General features: G+C 40.7%; 3 protein-coding genes across 6 annotated transcripts; 1 reads left to right on the forward strand and 2 right to left on the reverse strand.

Annotated features, from left to right (window-relative positions):
• Nucleotides 1–30: 30 nt before the first annotated feature.
• Nucleotides 31–11533, forward strand: spata6 (spermatogenesis associated 6). 4 transcript variants are annotated; one of them, XM_025004019.2, is made up of 12 exons: nucleotides 596–661; nucleotides 783–836; nucleotides 1438–1575; nucleotides 1995–2043; nucleotides 2172–2213; nucleotides 2327–2451; nucleotides 3243–3323; nucleotides 5997–6431; nucleotides 7613–7700; nucleotides 7951–7991; nucleotides 8351–8496; nucleotides 10789–11533. In XM_025004019.2, exons 3-12 carry the CDS (start codon nucleotides 1498–1500, stop codon nucleotides 10874–10876), a joined length of 1173 nt encoding a protein of 390 aa, XP_024859787.1. In that variant the 5' UTR covers nucleotides 596–661; nucleotides 783–836; nucleotides 1438–1497; the 3' UTR covers nucleotides 10877–11533. The 4 variants fall into 4 exon arrangements, with proteins under 4 accessions (XP_037830178.1, XP_017262664.1, XP_017262665.1 ...); XM_017407175.3 differs by lacking the exons at nucleotides 596–661; nucleotides 783–836 and adding an exon at nucleotides 42–203; XM_017407176.3 differs by lacking the exon at nucleotides 783–836 and having other exon boundaries at nucleotides 532–661.
• Nucleotides 10964–17660, reverse strand: dnttip2 (deoxynucleotidyltransferase, terminal, interacting protein 2). The gene is made up of 7 exons (XM_017407165.3): nucleotides 17529–17660; nucleotides 14606–16464; nucleotides 13389–13527; nucleotides 13110–13205; nucleotides 12748–12912; nucleotides 12541–12650; nucleotides 10964–11787 (listed from the first exon to the last, which is right to left on the reverse strand). The coding sequence occupies exons 1-7, from the start codon at nucleotides 17601–17603 to the stop codon at nucleotides 11691–11693; spliced, it is 2541 nt and encodes an 846-aa protein (XP_017262654.1). The 5' UTR covers nucleotides 17604–17660; the 3' UTR covers nucleotides 10964–11690.
• A 251-nt stretch (nucleotides 17661–17911) lies between these two features.
• On the reverse strand, nucleotides 17912–24530 carry gclm (glutamate-cysteine ligase, modifier subunit). The gene is made up of 7 exons (XM_017406912.3): nucleotides 24153–24530; nucleotides 22833–22895; nucleotides 21056–21140; nucleotides 20659–20715; nucleotides 20354–20556; nucleotides 20146–20260; nucleotides 17912–18874 (listed from the first exon to the last, which is right to left on the reverse strand). Exons 1-7 carry the CDS (start codon nucleotides 24282–24284, stop codon nucleotides 18705–18707), a joined length of 825 nt encoding a protein of 274 aa, XP_017262401.1. The 5' UTR covers nucleotides 24285–24530; the 3' UTR covers nucleotides 17912–18704.
• Between the last annotated feature and the right edge of the window lie 346 nt (nucleotides 24531–24876).

Consider the following 24876-nt stretch of genomic DNA (forward strand, 5'->3'; position numbering starts at 1 on the left):
TAAACGAAAACAGGCGCGTCTGAGAAGGAAGAATGTGATTTGCTAGTTTTGGTCACGTGACTCCACATCCGCTTGTTGCTGCTCGGCAGCCATGACAACGAAGTTTGAAAGTTAGATGGATGGCAGCGATGAAGAAGAAGATTTCCTCCTCGGAAAGACGCCAGAAGTGCCTGAAATGCACCGTGTGCCTGGACATTTTGAAAGTAAGTGCGTTTCGGACACTCAGAAAGCGACCCGCGGCTCGGGGCTTGTTGACATTAGCTCGTTAGCAAGTTGACATCCTCAAACCACCGAGTGAACAGCTAGCTAACTAGCTTCATTTAACTGTCCTAACATGATTTCCTGCTTAGTGAGCGACAAATGAGACAAAACACAACCCCGTAGGCAGTCTTTATTGAACAAAATGTGATTTTAAAAAGATTATTTTGCGTCCTTAAGCTATTTCCGGTTTAGCTCAGGAGGTAATCAAATTAGGTGATCATCTGCAGATGTGAGCGCTTGTGTAAAAGCAGAGGGGATGATAATTTATTGGTCTGGCTGACACAGGTGTGTTAAAACACCATGCTGCAAACAGTTTCCTGCTTTGGTAAAGTCAAGGTTTAGGTCTGAACCTGGTTACTTTAAGTTATTGTTGCTAACGTGGTTCTGGGAGCCATTGTTCGTAGGTTTTCCCCTTCTGCATTTTTTACCCCCTTCATTTTTTAATGACAGCATAATATGTGATCATCTGAGTTTGTATTTAGCTCATTTTATGATGATATGTAACTTTCTTTAACTTAAAGATGGTGAAGTTTCCACGCAATTGTATCTAATTTAGACAGTTTGTCAAACTGCTGGTGAGCATCAAGATGTTTCATTGGAGTTTGTTTGAAAACTTTTATCTCTATAGTAAAATACTTCATCTGCTGGTTCTTTGTGCAGCAGTTTCTTCTTTCACATATTTACACTGATCAGAAAGTGATAAAACTGCACATCAGACTGTATTTTCACCTAGAGTTTAATAAGTATTTGAATTTGAACTCTTATCAAATCAGGACATGTTGGACAATCAGTCTATTATTCCTGTCTTTCTAAAGCTGTACGTGTTGGGCAAGAATACATACTAGCATATAAAGTTTAACAATATATATTTGTGTGACATCAGATTAGTAGTATACTACTGTGAAATATGACCATTACCTGAAGAAATGTTCAACTTTGAAGCATTTGTTAAAAAAGGCAGTCAAAGGAAAATCAAATGGAACAAGTTATAAAAATGGTTTCATTGTAAGCAGTATCTGCTTGCAAAATCTCCATTGCATATAATGTCTTATCTTTTTTATTTCATAATGAATGAGCCTCTCTGAACTGCATGTGTAAGATTTTTATTTTACAAATAATAACAACGAAGAACTTAATGTGCCTTCTTACCAGCCCTGTCGGACTGATTGTGTGCAGGTTACATGCCCGGGAGTGCTTCTGCATAAGAAGAACGACGTCTACCTCAGTGTGCGCATCATGGGCCAGTACAGGAAGACGCTGTGTTTGCCGCCCGTCTTCCCGTTACGCTTTCACCACAAAATGGTTTTTGCCAAGGTCAGACCAATAAAATAAAGGACTCTTCTCTGTGTGGGACTGTACAGACGTGGCTTTACTGAGAGTAGGACGTTTAGTGATTTATGTATTTATTTATAATGCTGCACATTATCTTACCACTGTAACATTTTGATATACTTAAATACTTTGTGTTAATTGTGAAAACAGTCTTTCCCAGTATTCTCAGTCACGCACTCATAAACATTGTTCGACACGTTGTTATTATTACGGACAAGATTATAAGGACAATGGGATTGTTTTCAAATTCATGCTTCCAGTTAGAGGTTTTCAGCCTTAGTTCTGATGAAAAAGTTCCTCTTTTTCCACTAAAGAAAATGGCAGCATTAGATACTGGCCTGTCAGCCTGATCTTGTTATAAGTATTGATCCTTCTGTCTGTGCTCTTGTTTGTTTTACCAGACCTTCTCAGGTGTTGTTGACCCTGCTGATGTTGCTGACCTCCTCGAAGGTAAACGGCCATCTGGGATTTACTTCCTCATCTCTTAGTCCTAAATTGTATTCTGTGCAATCTTATAGGCTATTAGCTGAGATGGCAATCATTAGCTCACAGTCTGTTTATGCTTTTCTCCCTCTCAGCTGACACAACAGTTTTTGAGCTGATTCAGACGGTCCCTCCAGGTACGCTTTCTGATGATGCCATATGGCCACGTTAAATCACACTCTATTTAGTAATTACAGTGCATTTTTTTAATCTGGTTGTCCTTTTTTTAATATTTGTGGATGGCATTTAGAGGGTGAAATCTTGGCCACAATGAAGAAAAACAGCAGAGATTTCCTGTACCCTGATCCCTCTGCGTTTGACAGAAAAGGAGACGCAGAGCAAGAAATCCTGATGAAAAGATCCTCCACCTTTCCTGTAAGCTGTTTCTCATTTGTGTCCATTACTTTTTAATCTTTCATTCAACACTGTCCAGCATGTAGGAGACCTCCTGTGTCTCAGTGACTTGAAATTAAAGTTTCTTTTCTTTTTTTATGGCACATTTTTTGAGGGTCATGCTGTTAATTACATCAACATATAACTTTCATACTTTCTTCTAGAGATCCTATGGTAGACATATAGGAACATCAAACCAGAATTTACTCCAAGCTATTTATTAAAAACATTTTAAATTAAGTTTCTGCACAAATGATTTATAATAGTAACTCCAAGTTCCAAGTTTTCATAAACTTGTTTTCTAAGGAAACATATTTTCTTGAAGGGGAAAAAAAGATTTCCTTGCGCAGCAGCCAGTCAGTCCTTCCACATCTCATTTCTTCTATTTTTTTTTCTCTTTCCCCTCCTCCTTTTATCCCCTCATCTTTTGTTTTATTCCTTCAGCTGTAGGTTGATTTTTCTATCTTTCCTCCTGTCGTCCAAGACATCAGCAGGCATAGTTAAATGTCTTTAAACACCATTCCCCTCACTGTTGCTTTTATATGTTTGTGTTTGAGACCTACATAGCAATTTAGATGTCTCGCTTCAAATGCCATATTATTTAAACATCACTGGAGCTTTTCTGTTTTGTGCTGTTTGTTTTTCTCAGCTCAGACATAGATTGAAGATTTGTGGTTATAAATTGGTGTTTCATGCAGTGCTTTTATGCATCCTTTTTGTCTTGTCTGCCTGTTAAGTATGTTTTGTTTGCTCTATTGTTCCTCTCCTGCTAGGGAATCTCCCCTAAAGTGGAGTTTGCCACAACATCAGTCATAGAGGAGAGTGATGGGAGAGATAGTTGGGCTGCTTCACCTGTAAGTGTGACTTTTTAATACGTCTTTGAATCTTCGTTTGCTCCTGGCATAAATAAATGTTTGCTTTTTTTTTTTTTTTTGCTGGGTACATTAGTATGTAAGTGTTGACTACAGCCACAGCATTGAAGATTGATCTCTGGAGGACTCTAATGAGTGGTATCACTTACCATCACATTTGTCTGTTTCCACTATACGTACCCATTTTCCATTGTTGCCATGGCTACTGCATCCATCTATCTATACCGGCAGTGATTCAAGGGTATTTGTTGTCTCTTTGTGAATGTAATTATGGGGAGGCAGATCAGTGATGCTGATAGCGAGGCTTCTCACACATCCTGGAGTTTTCACACAAGTCTGTCAGATACTTTTTTTTTTATACATGATTTATGCAGGTAGTGGCTTATTTGCATTCCCACCATTCTGCCTGGGAATTTTAAATTCTAAGTATTCAAGTCCATATAATTAGATTTTACTTGTATATCTTTTCTGATTTTTCTTTATTTAAAATTCATAACATGTTCATACCCTTTGTTGCAATGTTTTGATTTAAAGCACTGAGACTAAAGTAGTTTTGTCTATACCCCCTTTTTTTGTTTCCATCACATGGCCTTTGAGTGAGAAGAATCAAAATCCAAATCTGGAGTCAAAGTTAAAAGCAGATGAATGAAGAACTTTTACAATCTGTTAGCAGCGTATAATCATTCATGCAGTGGTTGGCATGTTGTGCCAAACAGACTACCATACATTTTCCGGGTGCCGTAACCTGAGCTAAGCTATTAGTTTGAATGGGATGTCACTGACAGCAAAGCAGATTGTCAGATTGTTCTGCAGTGGCCCCTCAGGGTGATGTCTGGATCAGAGCACCGCTGTGGCTGTCAGACTGTAGGATTTCTCCATTTTCTCTCTCCTAATGGCTTCTCAGCATAGGCATTTTCCTGACGACTTGTCTATCCCGCTGACAAACCATGTAGTGAACTTACAGAGCTTCAGGGGGAGGGAGACTTTGCCAAAACATCCTGAACAGTACTAATCAGTATAAGCTCGCTCATAATCAGGGGCTTAACTTTGTTCTGGTCTTTCGCTTGCACTGTCGTCTAATTTTGTTTGTCATAATTTCCTTTTAAATCCCATTTTATTTATCTAAGGTGAACTGTAATGGCACCATTAGTGAGCTGTTTGCCAGTCCACCTCTTTGACTGAAATATCTCAACCACTCTTAAATGAATTGCTAAAATATATTGGTTTGTTTTATTTGACTATTCCTATTAGTGTTAGGTTTCGTCAAAGAAAAATATTTGGCTATTTTGGCTCGGTTGCTGATTTTCTGTGAGGTTAAATAATATAAAAGTTATCTGAAGGGAGCTGAGTAAAGCTGAGCGGGTAATCTAAAGACATTTTCCATTTGTCATGAGAGGGACCAACAGGATCCAGCTTAAAATCCACCAAAAAGTTCACTTTTCCAGTTGATATCAAAATGTACCAATATCTACTCATCCAGCCATCCATTTTCTTTTATTCGGGGTTGTGGGGCAGCTGGTGCCTGTCTCCAGCAGTCACCGAATGAGAGACAGGGGACACCCTGGACAGGTCGCAGGTCCATCACAGGCCCTAACATCTATTCAGTGACCTGCTGTTAAATTTGTTATCCACATGGAGGTTCTTTGTAGGAAAAAATCCTAATCTTTGATGCGTCTTGCTTCTTATGAATTCAGTTCATTAAACACAATTATTTATATCCCAACATTCTTGGACTGTTTTGGTGTTACTTCACAAACTTTAGCATGTTAAAATCCTCACTGCAAGTCTAAATCAGGTCAGCTCGTGCAGGTCTGTGATTTTGATCACATCATTATCATCAACATTTAGGTCAAAGCAGCTTCACAGAGGAACATGGTTATTAATTTAGTTATTTATCAACATCCTAAGCTATGTTAAACAATGCATTTATTCTCAAAAGCCTAGTGATTAAAAAACATCACATTAGTCAAGACTTCTGTCCAGGTGACAGAAAATATGACTTTCAGTGTCCATTTAACAGAGAAAAAAACAAAAGAACAAAGGTGTGAGATGATTAAGGTAGGAGGTCATATTTGTCTTAATACCATTATATTAGATTATTGTCAAATGGCAGCTTTGATGATGATTTATTCATCATTTACTTTCTCTTAAAAATAGTTTTAATGTGCTGTCATTTTTCTAATTAGCATTTAGATTATCTTTGTTTTACAGGCAGCCAAGGCCTCTTTATCATATTAGACTAGAGATGGCCATCAAATGCAATTAACATTTTATCTTAACTTATTTATCCCTGGTTGGCATTACCTGCAGGAAGTGAGATATTGCGTTAGAGAATGATGTTAGTGGCCATTAGAGTTATTGAAGTAATTCTGCCGAGGTGGTCGCCATGGCAGTGCAGACTGCCAGAGCTGTTGTTGTTATAACACTTAAGTGGAATCGTTTAGCTAATGGTTTAATGGTTTTGTCCAGTGAGAGCAAGTCTGTCAAGAGTGAGAGGCACTGTCTTAATGGCTAAAATGGGTGGTGCTTTCAAAAAGGAACAAATTGAGGTCTTCAGAGAAATTTGAACTATTTGCATGTTGTGTTACGTTAACATTATGACTGGATAGTAAGCTTGTTAATACGACATTATTCTCTTCTGTTCCTGCAAAGCAGACTTGTCTTTCCCCACTGAGGCCATCTTTAACCTCATCTCAACAACATTCAGCAAAAGAGTCGTCATCAAACTGTGGGCGTTTTTCCAAAATGGATCACCAGAACTGTGCTGAATGGACGGATGGGAAGGAAAAGCTTCACGTTGAGACCAAAGTCACAAATTCTGCATCGATGTGCTCGACGTCCAGACATTCTCCTTTTGCGCCCCCGTCTGTCCGCAGTCTTCAAGTAAACAAGAAGGACAGAAGACACAATGTGACTAAAGTCAGTGCTAGGTACCAACAGCCTACAGTTTCCTCCAGCACACGATCCCTGTCCCCCTACACGCACCGCAAGATGTGCCAGCTCTCCGAGGACACCCGGCAAAGACTCGGCCACCTCCAGCTGGGGCCTCACCGCTTCAGGAAGGAAACGGAGAGCCAGCCACCTTTCCTGGTCGGTGACACTGAGTAAATTCTGACAAACTACTGCTACCAACATAATCACAATGAGCTGTTTAATGCTTGTCGGTGGACACATCCAGTACATCGGGTTTATAAGATTAATGAGATTTTGAGTTGCTGTAGTTCAGACCTCAGCGGAAGCCTCCAAAAATTTAACTTAATCTTGCGAGCAGATTAAATGGAGGGCATAGTGAAAGAGCAGTGTTAATCTTTCTACCTAAGATATTAATGGATTTTGACGTCATAAACGTGCTTCAGCTATACGTAGCTGGAATATAGTCAATTATCCTCACTAAGGGACTCGAGCAGGCTTTAGAAACGCACACACTGTATTTAAACTTGAACACAGTTATTTGATAACGGCTTAATTGTGATTGTATCTCCGGTATCTGAGATTTACATATAAAAATGGGTTATTTCCTTATTATGCAGCCTCAGGGATGAGTATACTGTTGATGGACAAGAACAACATGGCCTTTAGCCTGACCCTCCCTCTGCTTCTCATTGTTTCTTCTGCTTTAACATCAAACCTAATCCTGACTTATAAACATCCGAGTCTATTTGGACACCATTAATAGAAGAAATGATTAGGTTTGCGTTTTGTCGCACACATTAATAGAATTTATTTTATTACAATTTAATTTAAAACAAAAGCTGTATTTCCTGTGAGGTGATCCTGTTTCTGTAATTAACCTCCATTAATTAAGAGTCAAGCTGCAATTAACAAGTGGACACTTATAAAAGTAGTTTAGCTTGGTGGTAAATGGTAAAATGAATCGGTGCAGATTTCAGGGCTTCAGCTCCTGTATGTATGTGGAGAAACACGTTCCAGATAGTTTTTATTTAGGCTGGTGTGTATAAAAACGTTGTAATGCTTATTGTGTGTTTTTTCAATCAATTACTTTGGGCCTAAGATGACAGATAAATAACTCAACAGTGAGCTTTTATGTTGCAAACTGAATTGTAGGATTGTGATTAATGTAGTGTGGTGTTTATTATTACACACAGAGCAGCAGCAAGAGTCTCCTGGTTTCATTGTGGCATTTATAGTGTTAGATTAAAGCCAGATTAGACCACTTTATTGTTACTGTTGGCAACATGCTGTGCATGTGTGTTACAATGAAAATAAACCTATGGAGCAGCTAAATCACTGTGTGTTATGTGCTGTGGCAGGTCTCAGGTTGCAGTAATACCTCTGTGATGGGAACACCTTCCTCCACGTTAAACAGCAGTGTGTGTCGACGCTCTGACAGTCACACAGGTAGGCCTCCAATTCACACAAACTGCATGGTGACAAAAGTAGCTTTACTTAAGTTACTGTAGTATCCATGTGGAAAATATTTCCTGGTCTTCAGCAGCATCACTCTTAGTCTGCCACACAGGAATATTCTGCTGTCTGTTTGTGGTGTTAATCTTAAATTAAATACACTTATCTGTGATAAAGAAGATACATTTTTATTTTAAATACAGCTGCTAATCCAAGTTGTCCAACTTGACTTGTCTTTCTGCAGATTCTTCTCTCCTCGGGAGTTATAGACCAAAGCCAGTCAAAGTAAGTCTGACTGTTTTGTTTAAGCTGGCATTAACACTGAGCATTAACACTGATTTTGTGAAGATGGTTTGTTTTTACACAATCTGTAAAAGAACTTAGATTTGTCCAACTTATTATCAGGAAGTTCAGACAGAAACAGACATATCTCAGTCATCATCAGTTTCTTCTGTAAAAATAAATGATGGTGGTCCACGTTTAGAAGAGAAAGTTCTCATTGCAAAAATATTAGGATGTTTACAATAATAACCCAACAGTGTAGATTTATGTTTCTGCTTTGTGTCAAACTAAACTCTTGAAGTGAAATAGTTCCAAGGGCACCACTTTTTACAAGTTGTCTGAAAGAAATGTGACTTTTCTAGGCGGAGTCGGCTTCAGTGAGGGTCCGGTCGCCTCCTGGGACGCCGTCTAGACACGAACCACAGATCAGAAGCCCCGCGAGAGGTTCTTCCTCACTTCAGTCCAGCTTGGCTGTGTCAGACTCCAGCAACCATTCCCTCAGAGACAGGTAAGTCCTGTTCCTGGACAACGTGTCAAACCTAAACAAATCGGTGTCTTAAAATATCAGCTCTTTAACCAAACAGTCAAGTTTAGTCTGCTAGTGTACTCAACAAAATAAAAACCTTATCTTCAGAATGAGAAATTAACAGGAAGCTTGTGGCTGTGAGTCGTATCTGAAGAAACAGATCAACAAAAACAGAGGAGATCACTTCTGAGACTGTCCTCTCTGTCACTCCAAAGCAGCAGCAGCGACCATAATCCTCTTTTTTTTTGTGGTATTTACTCTGATTTTGTTGAGATCCATCTGTGTACATCATTTATGTTTGCTCAAAAAATCTTGAAAGCAAAACTGGCACCTGTATGAGTTCCCAATTACAGAGTTCAGCAAATATAAGGCAATCCCACGAGGTGTTGGCATACACTGCTGCCGCTGCGCAGGTCTGTGTGTGGACATACACATCTAATCTTTAATTTTGATCACACTCGACGGGCGGGATGAATTCCCCTCCACCTTTTAAATTACAGAAGCTGATGTCTTGTCATGTTCGTTCATTACTGACAGAGAAGGGAAAACAAAAAGGAAATGGTATTGATTTGTGTTTCAGCTTGAGACTGATGCATTTGACCTGATGTACACTTTAATACGTTCAGAGAGACCTTGTCATCAATCACAGCAGATGTTCCGTTTTGTTTGTTTGTTTTCCCCCTCCCTCCCTCCTCCTTGCTCAGTCCATAAGTAAACATTAAAATCAATAGACAATCTTAAACTGAAAAGCAAATTGCAGGAAATGAATGATACTTTTCTCTCAATTGGAAACGCAACAGGATTTGCCGGGTGGGAGATTAGAGTTGGCCTTTGTAGATTCCCTCTGACAGGGAAAGGGGCACGTCTTCCCACGAATCCTTGATCTATAAAGAAAATGACAGATGCCACTGGCAGCTTTTGCCCCCTAAGCCTCGGAGTCTCAGTCTATTCATGTCTCTGGATGATTTGTCCTTGATGACTTTTTTGAAACAGGTAGTGAGTTTATCTGATTACAGATCAAAAGCGTCTGTCCCAGCACTGCCAGCAAGACCAAGACACGAGTCAATCTGTCACTCATCTGCCCTCCATCCTCAGCAAATAGACGTGGATGACAGGCTGTATAGACGGGTTTATTTTTGCCAATTTAATCTGTTTCAGCCTGACAAACTACAGCAAACATGTTTTTAGACAGATCCAACAGAAGTCCTGCATGTTGTTGGTCGTCCGATGGTCGTTACTTTGTTTTACTGCAGATTTCAAAGTTAAGAAGCCAAAATCAAAATGATTGTTGAGATAAGAGGCAATGTCACTCCTAATAGCCGTTTAACTTTGTAAACCGTGTGACGTTACACCGTCCTGTCTCAGCTCCACTGTGCTTACAGCACAGACTAGTGGACAAAAGGAGCGTCTGCCAAAAATATTTAGATTGTTTCCAAAATTCACTGATGAAACCGCCTCATGCATACAGAGGCAGAGCATTTAAAGAGAGAACAGGGGTCGGTGTTTATAGATGTGGCAACATTTTATTAAACAAATAGTCATTTGATTAAAAACAAGTCAGACACTGGAGTGTTTTTCCATCAACAGGTTGTAGAGGATAAACAAAATGGTGTTTATATTAAAAACAGTGTTTTCTTAATTATACAAATGAGGAAAAACTGTAAAACTAATATTTAACAATTACTTTGAAATGAATATTTCACCTGTTTAGGAGAACATCTTTGTCTCAGATGTATGATTATCATACCAAGGTAAAGTTTTATTGGAAGACCTTCCTCCTAAAACGAGTTAAGTCTGTTTTATTAATTAGCATTAGTAAATAAATTGGCATCAATACCCAAATGTTTCAGATGTTTTTGCTGCAGCAGCATTTTAAATTCAGTTGAAATGGTTAGCTGATTGTTGAGCTGAGCAGAGGCCTGATAATGAGCCATTAATTTCAATTAGACGTGTTGAAGCAGGGAAATGTTCAAAGTGCAGCTCGGAGTATTTAGGAGCAGGGATCATTGATTTAATCAGATTTTTTAAGGACAAATGCAGCATGTTTCTCTGTGATTTGTTAGAGTTTTAGTCCCTCAGAAGTATTTACCTTTACCTTAATGCTGCAAACCATGATTGGTATTTTAGAAGCTGTTTTTTTTTAGCTCTATAGGTGAAATTGTCTGTATATCAACATTAAATGTGTTTAAACTCAGGGGAAGAAAGCCTTTCTAACACTGCAGAAATAGACTTTTATTTCAGTTTCTGTCTGGTTAAAAACCTCATCCTTGTCAGATTTCAGACCAGTCCACCGTACTGGGAGCAGATCCATGACAGAGTCCAGAGGATCCTGCAGACACACAAGACCTCCTGGACCCACTGAGTGAGCTATGACCTTTGACCCAACAGGACATAAAAGTGATGGGGATTATTCTGAGCTTCTGCCATAAAGCAGCTTTTTGTCACAATATTGCTTACCTTAAAAACAATTTTAACATTATATGTGAAATTTGAAACCCTTGCTCCTTGTTCTCTTTTTTTAAAGAACAGCAGGAAATTTGCAGAGATTCTGTTCAAAATTGTCCCAGCACTGTTTTCCTTTCACCTATCTGCTGGGCTGTAACTTTAAAAAATAAGACTAATTTCTCTAAAGCAGTCTGAAATTGGCTCGTGTGTGAAGGAGGCGAGCTGGATGAAGGCTGCAGCTGTTGAGGGCTCGTCTCTTGAAACACAAAAGAGACAAGAAAGAAGCCTAAAGCCACCGCTGGGAAACATTCATTACAAATCAGTGAAAATGTTTCCTTCTGTGCATTGATTACAGATGGTATAAGATCTGACTCTGTCACACTAAAGAGGTTCTTCATTTTACAGGAGTAAAGATTAGAAATGACCACTTTTGAAAACTACATTAAGTATAATTTAAATTATGCAGCAGAGAGCAGATTAATGAGAAAATCAAATGTCATTACTAATTTATTTCCCCGAAGGCAGATAAAAATGTTTCTTTTGATGATGTTGCACAGCAGGTTCCAGAGGAATGTGTGGACAAAGAAAAACACGAAATCTGAATACTGAGGCCAGTGATTGGGATTAAAAACGAGGTGACTGGATGCTGCCTTGTCTGTTCGCTGTTAACGTCTGACTGTTCTTGAGCTCCAGGCCTTCAGTGACGCTCTAAAAGCCTCAGTCCATCTTTATCACTTCTTGTGGAATTTCTTCTTCCTCCTCCTCTTCTTGCCAGCTCCATCTGTTGCTTTCTCTGCCATTATCTGCTGGTATCTCTTTTTGTTTTTCCTGAAACAGAAGAAAATGTATTTCATGGTTTATGAGCTAACACGGACATTGACACTTGAATGCAGCTCAGTTCACAAGTATGGAGGAACTGACAAAATCAAAGATAAAAGGCAGAAATATATATTTTGTTTTTTCCTTATACAAGCATTTGTTCTTTTGACATCTCCAATGAGGCGTTCTCCTGAAACGGCCAAAAGTGCAGGCATGAACAATCGATCTGCACATGGATCCTTCTCCTTCCTGGTTATTGACCAATAGGAGAGGAGACGAGGAAATGTCAAAAGAACAAACGCTTGTATAAGGAAAAAACAAAATAAACATTACTTGACGGAAACATGTGTAGGCAAAAGATGTATATTTCTACTTATGTCAGTTTCGGTCTTCCATACACAAGAAGAAGTATTAGACTTTACGTGTTTTACAGTAAATACAGAAACTTCCAAAGATCTATTACAGCAGCTATCATTATCCTTTGATTTTAACTTGTATTAATGTTAAAATATCCTACAACCTAAATGTGTTTGTTCAAAATATTTAATAAAGAGAAACAATTACCTGACTGAGAGTCTTTTTTGGCAGCATCTTATTTGTCTAAACTTTATTATTTTACTAAATCAGCTCATAAGTATTTGGCTGTAGTTATTGTGCATTCAGTAGGTTTAGCTGAGTTATTTCTATTTTCACAAATAAACCCATCCAGTGAAGATTAAAGCTACCAGTGAGCTATAAAACCTGTTAGTTTGTTGAACTTACTGTCTGAACTCTGCATCGGCCAGCAGCTCCTCCACCATGGTTCTCTTCCTCTCCTTCTTAGGAACATGGGAATGGTAGAAGTCAGCCGGGTTGTCCACCACTGTCCCAATCTGCAACACACACAACAATTAATCAAACTTAAGTTTCACATAAAAATGTTTAAGCATCGTCATGAAGATTTGTGACCACATGAGTGATTCTACTGACCTGGAAGTACTTGGGAAAGCCATCTCTGTCATTCTTCTTGTAGAACCTCTTTGGATCCAGAGATCCTCTCATCTTCAGGACTCTGAGGTCTCCTTTCAGCTCCTGGGTGACCTCTGGGGCCTTCATATTAAACCAGCCATTTCCTGTCGATTTCTCCCTCTCTGCCTGAGGAAAATAAATAAGGACATCAGTGATTTCTAAAGGTTCAGTTCAGAACAAACAATCATCTCCTCAGACGTGATGACTCATCTCAGATGATTGCATTCAGGGTAAAATATGTCATGACTGCATAAAATGCTTGAAACCTAAACTAATTGACAGCAGAGAATCTATAAACCAAAGGATGACTTTGTGTAACTTACTCGGTGTTTGAGCTTTAAGGCTTGTTTCGATTCACTATATGGAGGCACTGCGTCCTTTTTTTCAAAGTCTGCTCCAATCACGCTCTTCTTCATCACCTGCAGAGAAGACCGGACACGGTAAAACTCTGAGCAATCAATGACTCGGAAAATAAAGGTCAAAGTCAAAAAGGCTGCTCAGACACTGCAAACACCATCTGTAAAATCTTAAAGTTCATAATTCATTCGTTGCCTTGGATCACCTTCAGAAGGGGGGAAAAAAAAAATCAATCCTTAATTTACCTCATCTAGGTTCTTCTTTTCCTTTAGCTTCTGCAGCGAACTGGAGACGGGTTTTGATTTGCTGCCATCAAAACTGATGTACAAACCCCCGAGCTCCTTCACTCTGATGCCGGGGTCAATACGGCTGGACAACTCTGTTCTGAAATTAATAGGCACAGGGAAAAATCCTTAGGTGCAGCAGCCATGTCTCATTTCTCACCTCCGTTCATTTGAAATATAAATTCATCCAAGGTGCGTTTGACGAGCGCGGCCGTAGTGTCTGCACAAAACTCTGGAGCAACAAGACGCGCACACTGACAGCCTCGAACTATTTTATCTACAGCTAAAATAAAAAAAAAAAAATAAGTGGGTCAAAGAACATGAACACTTTAGTCTCTAATATAAACTCTGCTGTTGAAACAAAAACATCCTCAGATAAGAGCGTCAGATGGTGCAGTTTTATAAAACCAACAGCATCCAGCAGGCCTGTTACAACAGAAATGAGTTCATTACAATTATTTAGGCTAATCTTAGTAATCTACATTAACCTCTAAAGACCAGCAAAGGAAACTAAGGGAAAAGTTGCACAAATCTTTGTTTTTACAAACTTTAAAGGAAGACTTCCTGTATTCATGATGTGATGTGATGTATTCAGTAATTAAATTATCATCAACCTCATTTTAAAATGGTAGCATAAAAATGAACCAATAAGCTCATTAAGATCCGTTATTTAAATGACAAATATCCACTAAATCGTTCTAATGAAACTTTGTGCCTCAAACCAGCAGGTAAAAAGCTGGTTTTAGATTCTGCAAAGCGTGAATGCCACCTGCTCTGCTGGGAAAAACAAACCCTGCTGAGAACGCTGCACAACATTTCAAAAAAGATTTATGGTCACTGCAGTAACATCAGTGTCACACAGAACGGCTTTGGCTGCAGATAATCATCCTTGCATTCATGTTATATTTAACGAACCCATCAGACTCTCCTGGTTTAGATGGTAGTGATGAAAATCACAATTAATATTGTCATTGCAATATTAAACAATATCACTGCATATGGCAGGTTTTTCTAATGTTGTGCAGCTATACTTCACCACACTGACCCCAAATCAGCCATCAGATTTGTAGCTTATTTATAAATAAATATCTTCAGAAAGGGGTGGAGCTTACTCAGACAGGAACACAAGTTTCTATAAACTGACAAATAATCTGAGGCTGACATCACACTGTACTTACATGTGAGAACTTCTGCTTGATAAGAGGATTTTTGTGTCCTCGTCATCATCATCAGACCCCTCTTCATCCACAAACTCCTCATCTTCCTCCTCCTGATCGAGTCTTCGGCTCGCGGCCTCCTCTTCCTCTCTGTAGTACTGTTCGTCAGCATCCTGCCCGGGCCGCGTGTCGATCATAAACAGGCCTTCAACTGATGCAGCTGGTGTGCTGGAAGGGCCTCCTCGTCTCTCTTCTTCCTCTTCAGACTCTTCACTTTCCTCCTCTTCACCAAAATCACCATCATCACTGCTGTCCAGCAGGCTGATTTTTTTTGTACTTTGGACAACAGAGTCTTTGGTTTTCTGCTCAGAGTCAGAGTCTGCAGTGGTCTGCCACTCTGATGGTACCTGAAATGCCTCAGTCTGGGCTTCACCAACATCAACCACCTGCTGAGGGGCTGTTTTCAACCTGCTGACTCCCTCCTCTTCCTCACTCCGGCCTACAGCAGCGTCTTGCTTCTCTTCGGCCTCCCCGGTCGTTTCGGAGGCCCTCTCGCATATCGTTGCTGTGACAGATGGGCAGGGCTGTGCTCGCTCCGATGGTGAGACTGTTTCCTGCATGGTTTCCATGTCTGAGACGTCCTTGTCTTTATCTTCAGCAGACAGCGCCTCCTCCTGGTCTTTAGTGATTACTGCAGACTCTGTCTCAGCTTCTTCGGCACAAACTGATGCAGAGAGTGCCGCATGAGGATCATCATCAGAGATGTTTGTTTCATCCTTGGAACAAAGACGGGCGTCATTCACACCTTCAGATGTTTGGATCTGATCTTCTTCCAGCAGGGTGCAGTCTCCATCTACTGCAATCATGGTGCTTTCTAACCTGGAGTCATTCAGTAAACCGTCCTTCTCTGCTGATTCTGAGGCATTTTCTGAAACACCTCCCCGTTTCCTGGCTGAGCGCCTGGAGGCTGGAGCCCCCCAGCTGCAACTGGGAGTCCCTCTGCTTCGTGTGGAGCCGGGGCTGCCCACCGAGGAACTGACTTCCATCTCGTCAGACTCTAAATCCACAGCTTTATGATCTGCTGACTCCGTTTTGCCCTTTCTACGAGTACTTAAACTGTAAGAAGGTCCAGACTCGAAGCCCTCAGAGTCACAGGACGGGGACTCAGTGACGTCTAAGGTGGCTGCTGTCTTCCTTCCTGTTGACCTGGTCTGTCGACCGGTCAGGGGAGACGCAGAGCTTTCTGACAGCTCGTCTAAGTTGAAAGGAATTGGATGCATTTTCCTTCTGGACACTCGTGCTGAGATGCTGGAGGTGCAGCTGTCAGTGTCGGAGACCTCAGAATCCCCAGCCTGTCGTTTAGCAGACGATCTGGTGCGAGGAGGTTTTCTCTGACTTCTTGTAACTCTCTGGGATTGGGACGTCGCAGAGCTGCAGGACTCTGGTTTGACGTCTCCTGCCTCAGCAGGAGCTGAATCAGAACGTTGAGGAGCAGCTTTTCTTCTCGTGCTGCTTCTGAGGCCAGCCTTTGACGCCGACACGACAGAGGAGCATGACTCCACCTCAGATATCTCCTCATTTTCCTGATTTCTCGCTCGGGGCAGTCTGCTTCTCCCCCTGGACCGTGTTACTGGGGGTTCGGTTATAGACGCTGCCGAGCAAACAGACTCCCCGTCTGACACGTCTGCTTCGTGGGCGGAGCCCACAGGTGTGGAGGGCAGCTCCGGACTGTGGAGCTTCAAAGCCCGGGGGCGTTGTTTCTTCGTGGAGGTGGCAGGAGTTACGGAGAGCCGACTGCAGGTCTCCTCCAGGGTCTGCTGGACACGACCCTCGACTTGTTTAGCTGCGCTCCTGGTTCTTCGGCCAGTGGAAGGAGCGGCCTGTGGAGCAGAAACACATTAATACTGAAGCCGGTTCATCACATTCTGTTCATGTCTTTATGTTAAAAAAATCCTGCCTGCAAGAAAGAGTAAAAGGTTGTAAATCTGAAATCATTTAATAAATCAACCGCATCCATACATTTACACAGAAATACTTTTTAATCTAAGAGAAAATAATAAAAACACATTTAACTTCTAACCTGTGAGCAGCTTTAAAGTGTCCCCGTTCCTGCTCCAAACTAACAGTGGCAACATATTTATGAATAAAATGATCAATAAATGTAGCGTTAGACGGGTGGGCTGAAGTGGACATGACTGTAAATTAATAACAATACAGGTTTGATGAGTAAATCATTCTGAAACTCCTGTTTTAATACCAGTACTTTCTGTACAGGTTGGTTTGTTAAGTTTACTTTTACTGTATTTGCACAAAAAACAACCTGCATGTTAAAACCCCTATAGTTTTAGGTTTGTGAATATATGTGGCAGTATTTATTGACAATTATCCCTCTACTGTAGAAAAACAAACTGGATCCATTTTTTTTTTTTTTATTAAACACGTAATTCAGTAAGCTTTGAAATAAATTAGCCACATTAAGCTAAAACACCCAGTCATGGAAGATCAATCTGTAAGATTTCCTGCAGAAACTCACCTCTTGTATTTGTGTCGTTCAGCCCAATCAAGCTGGGCCAAGACGACATGTTCCTCTAAAAGCTGTTTCACCTGATTCCATTTAAAAGCTAATGATGTGTAACAGGTTGAGCTCATTGGACGCCGATAAGAAAAAGTTTTAGTGATTTTGTTCCTTCGAAAAGTTCAAACTCACCTTTATTTAAAACCTAGTTTTCACCTGGCTGTTCACTCCTGGTAGTTTTCGTGTTTTGAGTCGGGTTTGTGGGACAAAACTAAAAACATTTACAAACAGCAACGCGCTTCTGTCCACGTGAGGCTTCGAGCAGACCCACGCGCCCCGCCGACTGACACGCGACGGTTTTACCTCACCGCTGCTCTCCCACCTGGACGAGACGTGAAAAAACAAACTCCGTCTCTCCGTCATACCTACCTGAATTAAAGTCGGCTTCTCCTGGTTTGTTTTACTCGGAGAGTCCGCACGGGCTCCTCTCCTGGTGGCCACCATCTTGGACGCGATCTTCTTCTTCTTCGGTCACTTCCGGTGTGAAGGTCAGACCTGAGCAATCGATCCGCAGAGCGGCGCAGATGATAGCAGCGTTAATGCGACAAACAAAAGTCAATTTAAATCACTTTATTAAAGCCAAACGATGAAATACAGACATGACATCTTAAATATGAGTACAATACAGAGTACTGGAGGATTTACTGGAACAACTGCATTTAATAAAATAACTTTTTATATCATAACACATGAGATCTTTCACATCTTGGTGTGGCGTTTCCAGTGCTGTTAATATAACACAAAGAACAATAACCTGTTAAAATATCTTTTATTTTCTCTTAGCTTAATCTCATGAGCATCAGGATGCAGACAGGTTGATGCATCTTCAAACAGTACAGATAGAAAGTCGTAATCAAATAAAATGATATATTTACTTACTGGATTTAGTTCCCAGTTAATGCCTTCATCAGAGTACAGAAAAACTGCCTTATCTGGTGCAATACTTTAAAATGTACAGGAATGTTATTTATGTTGTAAAGCAAATTCAACAAGCACGTATAAAATCATTTTTAGATGTTTTGCGATTATCTTTTTAAACCCCTGATTTGGTTTCTTTTAAAAGCAGATTTACCAACAGAATCTATGAGGTTTTAATTTGGACCAGCATTTAAATAAACACATGAAAACAGGAGCAGCAGAGAGGCACTTCACATCAAAACACAGTTAAGAGACTCATCTAACCGGAATCAAGCAGCCAAGTTTTCTTTTTTTTATTAAAATATTACAGTTTCTGCTGTTTATCGATGGCTGTTAGCGTAGTGCTCACACAGAGGTCTTCACCATCTGTTTATGTTACTTTATGAAGTTTCTTCCAGAGCTGATCTGTTAATCCTCGGATCTCACTGAGATGATAGCCACAACACCCTGACCTGCTGAACGTATTCAATCACAGATGTGGAAGATGTGACACTATCAGGGAGATAAAACTAGAACTTCCAGGTTTCCAGGCTGGCCTCTTCCGTTCCTCAGAGCTGCGTTTGGGCGTTAACGTTAGGAGAATGAAAACAGAGGAGATGGCTTCGTCCACGCGTCTTTCTCCAAGCGCTAGGGGCTCGCCCTGTTCGCGCTGACGAGGTAGCCCTTGGACTTGAAGATGCCCCTGCTCTTGACGATAACGGAGTATCGGAGGACCCACTCCAGCCTCCAGTCGGCGACGGTCAGGTCCTGCACCGCTTCCTGCACCGCCTCTTGGAACGTGGCTGCTGATATCAACTCTGGGAGGAGAAAACGAGAAAGAAAAGAAAACACAAACTAGAAGAATGATGCTTACAGTAAAGCAAAGACAATCCACACTAATATGATTTTACTTTAGAACAAATCACAGAACAGTGAGGTAATCACTCAGACTTTAAAACAAAAGGGACGTGTTCTCAAATATATCTGCTGCAAACCTGAAGTTAACTCCTCAGATTGTCTTTCACACAAAACCAGAGCTGTAATTAAACAATTATGTAGTTCATAAAGTACTGAGTCATTTTGTTGCGTTGTCTGAAATTTCAACCATAAATTTGTTGTAATAAATACCCAGAAGTTTTACAGAAACGTTTTACAGAAATGTACATTTTTATGTAATAAGCTACACCTGAATCTTGTTTAATTAAAGGATTTATGGTTTATGGTCTCATTTTTTTAAGTTAATAGTTAATAGTAAAACTGAATTCCAGTTCTTATAATATGAACTTTAGGGATGATTTTCACCTGCTGCAGAAAACAGAAGGCAGGCGATCATGTTTTCACCCGTGTGTGTGTGTGTGTGTGTGTGTGTGCTACAAAAATCCCATGAACCACTGGTTCAAGATGTCCACCGCAGCCGACTGATAGCCTTTAATTTGGGCTTTGTAAACAGACTTACTGCAGCTACAGACACTTTGTGAATCATTCTTTTAATTTCAAAAACATTTATTGAATAAATTTATTATTTTAGGCATTTTAAAATATACAACTTTGATAGGAAGTATTGTAGTAGAAAACTGGTAAAGTGAAGACAGATCATGACTTACAGTACATTCAGGTGCACCCTGTGTGTGTGTGTGTGTGTGTGTGTGTGTGTGTGTGTGTGTGTTAAGACACGCTGCTGTGCTCCTGGTGGATTTTCTGTTTAAGTGTAATTTTTGTAAAATGCGGCTAGTTTCTTTACTGAGACGAGTAAAACTATCATCACCACACAACTGGTTCTGTCAAACCAACATCAAAAACATGAGATTAAACAGAAATACTGACAGCTTTTATTTCCCACAAGCTCTGAACTACTAAACGGACATTTTATTACCAAGCCAGTTTCAATAATGACTCAATAAGACTTTATTAAACATGAAATATCTTTCTTTACTAAAGTGTTTGTGAGTGTCACTAAAAAGAGGTTTTTTGACACAGATTATTTTTCAATCATCTCCTAAATATACCAAGTTTCTGTACTTTTTCAGTTTGTTTTAATGACAACTTCAGAGATGGATCTGAACGAGTCTGGATTAGAGTAAAAACAAACCTTTAGGGTCACTGTGTGTGAGCAGCTGGATGTCAAACTCTTTTGCAAAAGCTGTCAGGTCAGGAGGCATCACACAGCAGGAGGCCAGGTTGACCTGGTTACTGCTGGGCTTCACCTGCTCACAAACACAGGAAGGTCCGAATCTGATCAGAAGTCAGCCTCTCTGACGATGGGTCACAGCCCCAAAATGCACCAGATTCCCACCAACCTGAGCCCAGTTGTAGAGCTGCTCCAGCAGATCTTTGTCCAGATCAGACGTGCCGATGGCTGCAATCTTCTGGCTCCTGACCAGAGCCTCCAGCTTCTCCCACGCCGGCTGCAGGTGAGCCAGACTCTGGCTGTCCCCCTCCAGAGGCCCAGGTGGCGCTATGATAACAGAGTCGAGCTGGGACACAGCCAGCGTCTGATGGGCTGCGGGTCAGAAACCAACAGGACCGTTTCACTCTCAGCTCGGATATACAGCTGCGTAATTTGTTTATTTTTAAAAAGGTGCCTTTTTGTCGGCGAGCTCACCCATCTCCACCGCATCTGTGATGGAAGACGGACCCGGCTCACACAGGAAGAGCTTAACTGCAAAAACAAGGCATGTATGAGTGTGTCGTCCTGCTCCCGCCCCAGTTAGTTCAGTCTGCTGAATTCACAGACTGTTTGAACAGACCTTAGTTGGATACCTGACAAATAAATCACAGCTAGAGCTTTTTATATTAGATCACAATTGCAAACCTTTGCTGGAAAGCTAAACTGATTTGGGGCTGATTATGTTTGACAAAAAGAGTCAACACATATAAAAACATTGATTATAATTGCGTAAATCAGGGACTACTCCAAAGCACAAACTCACCTAATAAAATAACTTTAGATTCTGAGTTACCTTATATGATTTTAAATTAACAATAAGAGCAGGACTGACCTGAAACCTTCACTTCCTCTCTTTCCTCGGGTGTGATGGCGTCTGTCACCTCAGGGATGGAGCAGTCCAAAGTGTCTGAAAAGTCCTGCATGACAAACATTCTCCAATCAGAGACTCCGTAATAAATTACAAACATGCTGAAAATAAAAATACTTCTGTAAATGACAGAACTGACACACTCCTGATCCCTGAGTTTATTTCTTGGACAGCACTTTGGTCAACTGTGTGTTTTGCTTTTATGGGATATTGTTGAGCAGACAGCTGACTTCCTGCTCTCCACAGGAACATATTTATCACTAATTATAACTCACTAATAACTTCTCATAACTTGATGTTCAGAATGACAAGTTCGTTCACTGGACCTGCTGTTTTATTCCCTGGAACACAAAGTCCAATGTATAAAACTGCAAACATTAAAATGTTAAACTTTGCAGTTTGTGTTTATCCACCCAAAAATAGTGCAACTCTGCCCTCTGCTGGCAAACAGGGGGTATTTCAGGATGATTAAACTACATCAACTTTGTGAATTATTCTTTTCATATTATTACATGTTAATGATTAAGTTTGATATTTTATTGTAAAAAACTGTGGTAAAGTCAACACAGATCCTGACACATTCATGTGCACCCTGCAGCGTGTTCATGTAGGTTACATGACACACCGCAGCATTCCCAGTGTATTTTATTTAAGGGAAATGTCTGTAAAATATGACTGATAACTTTTCTCTGCTGAGACCAGTAATTTCTCTGCTGGTTCTGTCAAATAAAAAGGGCAGAAAACAAAAATAAAAATTAAGAAAGAGGTAAGAGTACACAGAAATACTGTCACCTTTTATTCACCACAAACCTGAACTAAAACTCTAAATTAAAGGGCATTTCATGGCTGAGTTAAATTCAGTATTAACTGTTTCCCCTGTCTTTACTAGAAGGTATTCTACAAATCAGAAAATAGATAAATATAAAATGATAGTTATTTAAACTTCACACTGACTCGCCCAGTTGCCACAAGTTCCTTAGAAAGCAAAGCAGTGCGTGTCTAAAAGGGGGCTTTACATTTAAACCTGTTAATAAATTAAAGGGGCTCAGGGGGGCTTAGGATTTAAGCTTTGCATCACAAACTGTTCCACGCACATTTCTGCATTACACACCAGCAAATAAAGCAGAGAACTGCCTGAACCCACAACAAACATCCCATTCTTACTGTTACCCTGCAGGGGGAAGGGTTTCATGGGTACTGTCAGTCTAAGACCCTTCACCTCAACTATGCACCCACCACCACCTCCACCCCCCGTCTCTGGTTATTGCTGGCGGGTGTGATGATAAAGGCCGAAGCAGATTAGCCGAGCCAAGCAGCCAGGGCAGGAACGAGCTCATCAGTTTTTACACAACAGATTTATTAACGACCCCGCAGACGAACACTCGACGAGAATCTCAAAACCTCCTCTTAAAACAAAACCATCACCCAACGCCCAAACTAACAAGACAGACGCAGGTTTGGAACGGCGCCTCAGGCAGGCAGCGCCGCATGAACATTATCTGTGACAGATTCTTTTCACAAAAACTACAGGCTCCCTTTGATGTTCAACGCTGCGGATATTTGACTTTAACAAGCGCTGGAAGCTACACGACCAGGAGCACAGTAGCCCATTATAAAGGGACATGTTCACGTGCTGCTGGCCTGATAACCCAACATTTCTCAGGGTCATACACATAAAAACTGTCTTTTATTGTAGAAAACTCCTTCAGCCTGAAGCACTGAGTAAAACCTTTCTACCCACCGTAGTTGGCGGTTTCGTTGTGGACAACCAGTCACTCAGCGTGGCTTGAATGCAGTCTCGAAGCTGTGAAACAAAAAAAATATTAAAGCAACAGGCCATGAGTCACTGCATGGGTTAACACATGTAAAACAGGCTTTACTCGTGGAACGAGGAGGGTAAACAGGCTACCTGAAAGTGACGATGAACGGCAGGCATGTAACAAATTATTACAAAAGGAGTAAGAGGCGGAGAGCAGCATCATGAGGAGACAACAGAGCTGCAGCAGGTATTTGCTTTACAAACCTCAGCTTTCGTGTCAAATCAGGCAACGTGGGCAGTAAAAGGAGATGGATTAAAACCATTCAACCAAACCATTCTTTCAGACTGCGACAGGACAGTAAAAATGCTGCAGATTTGTCTTTACGCTTCACAGATGGTTCGACTCATTACGGATCAGGTGACGAAAACTTGCAGCGTCAAAGAGGCCCCGTGGAAACCTTTGCTCTTGATTACTGCTGCTAAAATTTGCATGACCAACTTTGGACTAAGGTTTGGCCAGCCCAAAAGTGTCGAGTCATGCTTCAAAAGGGGGAAAACAAGACACCTTTGTAAAATGAATAGGAGAGCTTGAAAAAGAAAACCAAACAGAACTGCACACCAACTTCCACCAAACCCAGTGTGTAAACAGACAAGTCATTACAGAACCTGTCAGCAAAACCAAAACAAATACTCCTCTGATTTAATACATGAGCTAAAACACAACTTCACTGTTAATGGATCAGCTGTTAAAGTCATTTATTAAACAAACACTAACCAGTTGTTCCTTCAAACACGTGATGATTGAAGCTTTCATGTAATTTGAAGCAATCCGGGGTGGTAATATAGTTATTTTATGCCTATTAGTCCAACATATATGAGATATATATCAGCTGATATAAAACCTATGAGTGATATGTGGACATTTTGAGTCCTGGCTTGTTAATACTGCCACATTCCTGCTATATACATAACAGTGAATTATTTATCTTTAGTATCTATGTTACTTATTTATCTTTCGTTTCTACGTTACTAAAGATAAATATAGACAACCTACTACAATAGTCTATCACGTGCTAACTATTTACATCAGGCTGCAGAGAACCAAAAACAGGCTGTGTTCACCTAAAACAGCTAAAAATAAAAGTATATAGTTATTATGAGACGTGCACTGCCTTTATTCTCTGAAAACCACGTTTGGTTAAATATTCAGCAGGGTAGCCCAACTTGTAGGCTAAGCTAACATGCTACACTGTGACACACCGAAGCTAATTTCTTATTTTTATTTATTTATCTATTTGTTACCTCCTCGCTGGGAGAACGCGGACACTTCTTCTTCATCCGGTTTCGGTTGACCAAGTTGCCGGTGTGGAACCGGAGGGTCTTGGCGTGCTTCAGCAGCAGCTTCGCCTCGGCGCTGTTTGTGTCCGCATCCATGTGGGTTTCGGCTGCTAATGCTAGCAAGTTGCTAAACGACGTCGACACGCGACGGCAGCGGGATAAATAAGTTTAATTTTTTAAAAGCGTCGGCTAAACGCTGGCTGAGTTGTTGTGGTTGTAGCTGCTGGATATAAACCCCGAATGCCGCTCAGTAGTCAAAGTGTTGAGGTGGGAATGACTTGCATTCATTCACCGCTGGTAGTTTTGGTGCCTCCTCCGTTGGATGCGAGCCGCTTCTGGTCACGCCCACGTGGAGGTGTCACCTGTTACATGACCTGCGCCGCTCCTGTTCGGCCACAGGGTGGCGCTGATAGTTTTGTTTTCATTATGCCGAGCCAACCTGAAGAAGAACCGAAAGACTACTATTATGATAAACTACATGTCTGTATCTGTTAGCAAAATATCTCACGAGCCCCTGGATGAATTTTAATAAAACTCTCAGAAAGTAATTATGGGATGTACTTCTGAGTCTGATAAGCATTTGGAGTCAATCCGATTCAAGATGGCTGCCTTCCGCCAACTTGATTTCAAAACCACAAAAATGGGAATTAGCTCATTTTACAGATATTGACCTCAAATTTGATGTGGT

The sequence above is a fragment of the Kryptolebias marmoratus genome, linkage group LG24 (assembly GCF_001649575.2).
Source record: "Kryptolebias marmoratus isolate JLee-2015 linkage group LG24, ASM164957v2, whole genome shotgun sequence".
NCBI lineage: Eukaryota > Metazoa > Chordata > Actinopteri > Cyprinodontiformes > Rivulidae > Kryptolebias > Kryptolebias marmoratus.